This window comes from Typha angustifolia, chromosome 5 (genome assembly GCF_048772165.1).
Source record: "Typha angustifolia cultivar Huaian chromosome 5, ASM4877216v1, whole genome shotgun sequence".
In the NCBI taxonomy this organism is placed as follows: Eukaryota; Viridiplantae; Streptophyta; class Magnoliopsida; order Poales; family Typhaceae; genus Typha; species Typha angustifolia.
Genome location: NC_133243.1, coordinates 4,025,768 through 4,032,629, shown reverse-complemented (window position 1 = coordinate 4,032,629; position 6,862 = coordinate 4,025,768). Strand labels below are relative to the sequence as shown.

At 35.2% G+C, this 6,862-nt stretch overlaps 1 protein-coding gene across 1 annotated transcript; it reads left to right on the top strand.

The window, feature by feature from the left end:
• The first annotated feature begins 4,914 nt into the window (after nt 1-4,914).
• Nucleotides 4,915-5,875, top strand: LOC140760115 (calmodulin-like protein 6). Its single transcript, XM_073096941.1, has one exon. It carries the CDS (start codon nt 4,972-4,974, stop codon nt 5,644-5,646), a length of 675 nt encoding a protein of 224 aa, XP_072953042.1. The 5' UTR covers nt 4,915-4,971; the 3' UTR covers nt 5,647-5,875.
• Nucleotides 5,876-6,862: the final 987 nt, after the last annotated feature.

Genomic DNA, 6,862 nt, shown 5'->3' with positions numbered 1-6,862 from the left:
TCATATTTGACCATACCAGGTTGAATTTGAAGATACTTTTTTTAGACAAAGTTGTAAATGATTGAATAAGCTTTTCAACATATGTAAAATAATATCAATTATATTTTGGATGACAAAGACATAATAAAAGTATCTATCTGCTCAAAGCATTTGATATATCTTTATTATATAAAATCTAATTTGTATTATATTTTAGATGGTCCGGAAAGCTCATTCAATCTTTATAAATTTTTCTCTAATGGGGATCTTCAAATTTGATCAGTAATTTAGTTTGATATATTGAAAAAGGTTTAATAGTTGCAATTTAGTCTAGGCTGCAATGGAGTAAATTGACACAGATAAAATAATATGAGGTGAAGTAAATTTAGGCCTAATCATCGGGTTATCCTGCTGAAGGATATAGGACTTTAATTTTTTTTTTAAAACTTATTAATTTCCTTTTATTTTCAATAAAAAATTATAATCTTACGATGTGTTCTAAACCTGATGGGGTCACATTAGGGGTTTATCTTAGTTGATTTCTAAAGGACTACTAGAGGTTTAAACGTCCGAACCACAGGCCAGATAGTCCTCCAAAAATCAACTAAGATAAATAGATTTGACCCAGTAAACCTGATATCCTCAATGTGACCCTGCCAAACCTGAATAATATCATTCCACCATGCTTCTGACCACCTTGTTCTCAAGGTGTCTATGGTAGTCTCAACACCTTCTATAGCTTTTAGAGATTTTCCTCCATCAAATTCTAGCCGTGTTGGAATTGTCTACAGGTGAGTATGGTCGAATCACTCACTTCCGCTTGAATATCATGGTGGAGTCCACCAATGGAAGTATTCTCGGTTATGACCCAAAATGAAAGTGTAACCCGACTCGAACCTAATGTATCTAAGAGCCAACCAAGGTCTAGATCTAAAGTGAGCTCAATGGGATAGATCACAACTAATCTAAGCATCTTGAGTATGTGTGGTTGCGTCCTTAGGCTAAGAGTGGTTGACACCATCCTAGGAAGCATTAGAGCAGTACTCAACTCAATGGAGATGGGGGACTAAGCTTGAACTCAACTAGTGAATTTGGTAGGCATGGGTGCGATCGGTTTGGATACAAATAGTGTCCAAGTGCTTTGATGCATTATGTGTCGAAGAAAGTGCATCCAAACCTCATAGTGGGATGATTAGAGTGGTAAGCTCCCTAGTAAGTGTTGGACTACGGCTTGCCATGTCTAGACTTGGGCAAGACCCAAACACAAGAAGTTTTGCTTGGGATTGTGGGTGTGCGTGCAGGTTGGTTCGAGTCGGTTGGACTAATGATACATCCAAGGCTTTTCCAAAGGTGTGTTTAGGGCGAGGAGATGGTCGATTTGGCTGGTGAAAACCCTAAGAGGAAGACACGACTCTATGATAGGGCCATTGAGGCACCAAATCATCGTATTCTTCCAAATCTTCGATTCGTCGATTTGCGATTGGTGGCAATTGTCTGCTGTTTCAGAACACCTTATTGCTAAAGTGGGCAGCAAGGGCTCCCTTGGTAATGGTGTACACCTTAATAACCCTCCACCTTGTGAAAGAGATGGTGGAGGTATGGGTGAAAATGGGTCGAATATGAATCGGATAGTACTCAATCCAAATTCGGATTCATATTTTTGGTACGAATATGGATTCGAATATGGATTTTTAATGGATAGAAAAAATTAAAACAATATTTTTGATGGATAAGAAAAATTAAAACCATATTTTTTTACGGATAAGACAAATTAAAACCATATTTTTGACGGATTAAAAAAATTAAAATCATATCCTAACTAAATGGATACTGATAATTTTTTAATACGGATCAAATCTTAAATGGATACATATCAAATCTTAAATAGGTTATGGCCTTCCATTTTCCAATCTTCTCTTTGCTCGCATTTATGTTACTACTAACTACTAGACACAAACACTAATACAATTAGAAGTCCCTCGTTACAAGTGGCACAATTTTCTTCTATTCTATGCAAGTGATGGTGGCTAAAGATTACTTGCATGGAAGCTGCCGTACTCCATGTCATAATCATACATAATACTAATAAGTTAGCAAGTTACTCATTAACAAACACAAATTCTGCCATAATTGGCCAACTTCAGCTACAACAAAGAGATTTAGATACCACTAGTGAATCATATCAAGGTCAACATTAATTAGCCAAAAAGAAAGAAGAATAAAAAACTTAAGAAGATTTTACACTTGGAAATTCAACCATAACAATTACATCTTGTATTATGAATCAAACTTATAATGACCAAAATAAAAGATTGGTGAATAACTACAGTAACACTGTGAATAGATGAACAATTACTCGAGGAGGGAGGATCAAAAGAGGAAGAGCTAAAGGTGATAATAAGCTCGAGGAGCGAGGACTGGAGGAGGCGGAGCTTACTGACGATGAACTCGAGGAGGGACTAGAGGAATTGGAGTTTAGTGACACCGAGCTCAAGGAGAGATTGGAGGGGGTGGAGCTTAGTGATTGATGATCAGTGATGGTTGATGGCAAGGCGAGATTTTAGAGTTGGGGTGGCGGGAGAGATGGAGAGGATAGGGTTAGGGTGTTTAGAATTAGTTGAGTTGGATATTTATATAAGTGGATAAACGGATATCCGTTATTTAAATATGTATCCAATAATATTAATTATACCTATATCTATATCCTAATCCGGATGTTTTCTTAATAGATTATCCGTATCCATATGTGAATCCGAACATTTTACTACATTCCTATCCATATCCGTATTTAAATCAGGATCAGATAAGATTCTTTTATCCGTATCCAATCCGATCCGACCTAGATCGGGTAGTGAGTTGGGTCGGGCTTTATCCGACTAGTTTCACCCCTAAGTAGAGGGGTCTGATTGTAAGGGAGGGAGCTCCGCTACTATGTGTGTCGCCACCGCAAGCCAATAAATATACCCCTAGGATCGAAGCATATTATTTGGTATTAGAGCTTGAATATGCCGGTCCATATCATCCTATAACTATTGTAAGATGGCCGGTCCATGTCATCTTATAACTATTGTAAGATGAAGTATTATTATAAGGGCCCCATTCAATTGATATTTTCGTCTAGGGCCTCCTGCCGTTATAAGCCGGCCCTGAGTGTCCCATCCAAAGATACTTCACCTTTTGAATTTCTTATAATAGACGTCAGTCCTTAAGTATGAAGGACATAAAAATAATAATAATTTGAAGCCATTTGCCAAGTTATATATGTGACAAAACTGGAACTTAAGCTTAAAATATAAACTTTATACTCTCCCAAAAGGCAGCAATTCTGTCCTAAACAAATAGGTTTCAGCTATGTTAAAAATTACAAAATGTGGATAATATTTTCTTCTAGAAACCAATATTCTTTCCTAAAACTATGAACGTATACGTTTTTCTAATAGGAGAATTTAGTTCTGATTCGTTTATTCTTTTGGGAGAGAAGAGAAGAAAAATCCATAGAGACCGGGAGAGGAGGTAGAGAATAAGAGAGAGTAGGATTGAAAGAAAATGAGATAGAAAGAAGATAAGAGAAAATAACTCTCTCATTTTATTTAGATATAATTGATAGAAGAAGAATAAAAATATGTTTATTTTGTATAGTTTAATAAGAAAATAAGAGAAGAAATAACATGTTTACCGTTATAACATATATATGATATTTGATTATTAAAATAAATCAACAAAATTAACCTATACGAGCTGTATTATCCCCAACCTACAATATCCCGCATAAGCTATATATCTATTCTTCTTTAAATTTGTTAATAGAATCTAAAAAAATTTAAAAAATTGCGTTATATTTGAAATGTTAAAAATTAAAAGGAGTATAAGTTTTTTTTTTCCTTTCTTTTTTCTCTCACTTTCTCACTAATTTTGGAGAGGAAAAAATGACTGTTAGAGACTATATTTTTCTCTCATTCTTTTCTCTTCTTAAAACTCAACACAAACAAAAGAAGATTATTCTCTCAATAAGAAGTTTTGCTGCACGCTAGAAGATTGCCTCTCTTTCTAAAGTAGCCACCAAAGACTCTCGGCGATGATTTTGGAATGCAGTCCGAGATTGTGGACCGAGGAACTTTCTTCTCGTATCGTTATTCTCTCTTCTCATCTTTATTATTCCTTATTTGCTTTAGCGTTTCTCTAATTGGAAGGGAAAGTGGATGCTTGACAAAAGTCTTTCAACGCGTTAGAATCGATGGACTGAGGTCTATTAGTCCTACCCTGGCCTTCTAGATAAGAATAAAGTATTATCTTAAGTAGTCATAAGAATATTAGATAATTATATCCAGACACCCATTTTCCACATAAGATCCTTGGTGTTAGTTATGCGTTGGAAGTCATTTTACTCTAATTTTAGAGAGAAAAAAGTGATAAAAGTTGAGGGTAAGATATCATTTGATGTTAGAATTTAAGTGTAATTAATTATATGTAAATTATGATAAAGATGACTCATTTATCGCAGTTTATTATCACAACATAAGATCCCATATTTAATTATAATTTCTTGAATAAATAAGGAGTTATTTTATTTTTAATTTTTTTTAAATAATTTTATTTAAACCTCCTAAACTAACACTATTTTTTAAATATACCTTCCAGAGTTTTTTTCTATTACTCACATACACCCTCTAGATTAATAAAATTATTTATATTTAAGACATCTAGGGTGTCCTAATCATGGGTAGTATTTAAAATTTTTAAAACGATGTTATAAAATATCCATGGTCTTTACTATACTATTATTTCTTTATACTCTTTTTCTATAGTGTGCTGGCCACATAATTGACCGTTATTATAGTTTCACGCGGTTTTTGTGGGACCAGCACGCGTTTTACCATCCCTTTCCCGTTGCCCTCTTTATTAATCCATCGTCTAACCACCATATGTTTCTTCTAAACAACTTCTTCTTCTTCTTGTTCTTCTTCTTCGCTGTCTCCCTCTCTAACACTCACCATGACACCTCTCATCTTGTTTGCCATCTTCTTCACTTGCGGCCTCGTCATCAATTCCTACCTCCTCTTTCTCTTCCTATCTCCCTCGAAGCTTCTTGCATGGGTTTCCTCCCTCCTCTCCCTCTGCCCTCTCACGCGTAGCAAGACAAAACTAGATCCCAAGACCTCAAAGAAAGAGAGCAAGGATAAAGCGGTCTCCACAGCGACAGCCAACGAGCTCCATCTTGAGACGGTCTTCTCCACCTTCGATCGCGACGGCGACGGCTTCGTCACCTCGGCGGAGCTCGAGGAATCGTTGAAGAGGCTCGGGCTCTCCACCACGAGCGCCGAGGTCACGAGGATGATGGAGAAGGTCGACTCCAACGGCGACGGGCTCATCGATCTCGAGGAGTTCCGCGAGCTCTACGAGTTGTTTAGCAGTGGGAGGCAAGAAGGAGAGGAGGAGGGTGACGAGATGCATTTGAAGGAAGCCTTTGATGTGTTTGATGACAATGGAGATGGGCTGATCACTGCCGAGGAGTTGGGGTTGGTATTGAGATCACTGGGGTTGAAGCAAGGAGGGTTGGTGGAGGATTGCCATGAGATGATAAGGAAGGTGGATAAGGATGGGGATGGAAAGGTCAACTTTGAGGAGTTTAAGAAGATGATGGTGTTGAAGGGTGGAAAGGTCTTTTGACATGATAAAATAATTACCTCGAAAATAGAGATCGATGTGGGTATCATGACAAGCTAACAACTCTTCTTCTCCTTCTTCTTCTTTTAATCTTTTTCTTTTTTACTTCTTGCATGGTGTTATTTTGTTTCATTTCAATTCCCAGCTTGATCTCCAGCTTGTAAACATATCTTCTTCTCCTGTTAATATGTAAGCTTGTTGAGGACGATAGGGGTTATGTGTGTTTCACTTCTTCTTTTTTTGTGATAAATGGGTTCATATGAATTTAAATGTTATTATGTCTGAGATTTTCTCAATAAAAACTAATTGATAAGTAATTAGATAGCCCTCTTTCTCAGATACACGTAATAAAACTGTCCTTATTTCTGTTCATTTTGTGTATGAATCTTTTCAATATAAGAAGTTTACTTTTCTCCTTCATATCACTGATGCCTGATGGAGTTTTAGGTTCAAATTAGTTATAAATCCAAGTATGCTATTAATCAATATATAATGAGAGTGTGGTATAGGTGGTTAAATAAGGTAGCTAAACATTTCTGAATTCAATTACAAGTGGCCGGCCGCACCCATTTAATACCGTCAAGTTTCTATTTCTCTTAAAATAAAAATAAGAAGAAACTATATTTTACCCACTATAGTTAAGTCTAAATTTACTTCATCCTTTTATAGTTTTATTAGTATCACTTTACTCCCTTATATTCAAACTAAAACTATTATTTTCTTTATCATTTTGATGGATCTATAAGATGCATTTAAAGTACAGATAAAGTTATAGATAGTTGAATAAACTTTTTAATACATTTTAAAATATTATCAATTAAATTTTAGATGATAAAAATATAATAAATATTTTGAACATACATATATTTCTGTCATATTTTTATATAAAATAGTAGAGATTTTGGTCAATTTATGTATAACCGTACGGAGGTAAAATATAATTTTCTCTAAAAATAAAAATAAAACGAGACTAAAGCTGGATAGTGTTATTGTATTTAAAAAACGGCTAAATTAGGGAGGAATTAGATTAAACAATGAAGGTGAGTTTTGGTCAAAATAGATTAATGATATTGTAAGATGTGAAAAACAAAGTCTTCTCTAACTAAATGTTTTCGTTATTAGATGAAGCATTGCTTCAAAATACGTTTTCAAACTGTTTAGTTGATTGTCCTCTCAATAGAAAACTGACTCTGAAAACAGTCTCCTTTTAATGCATTAA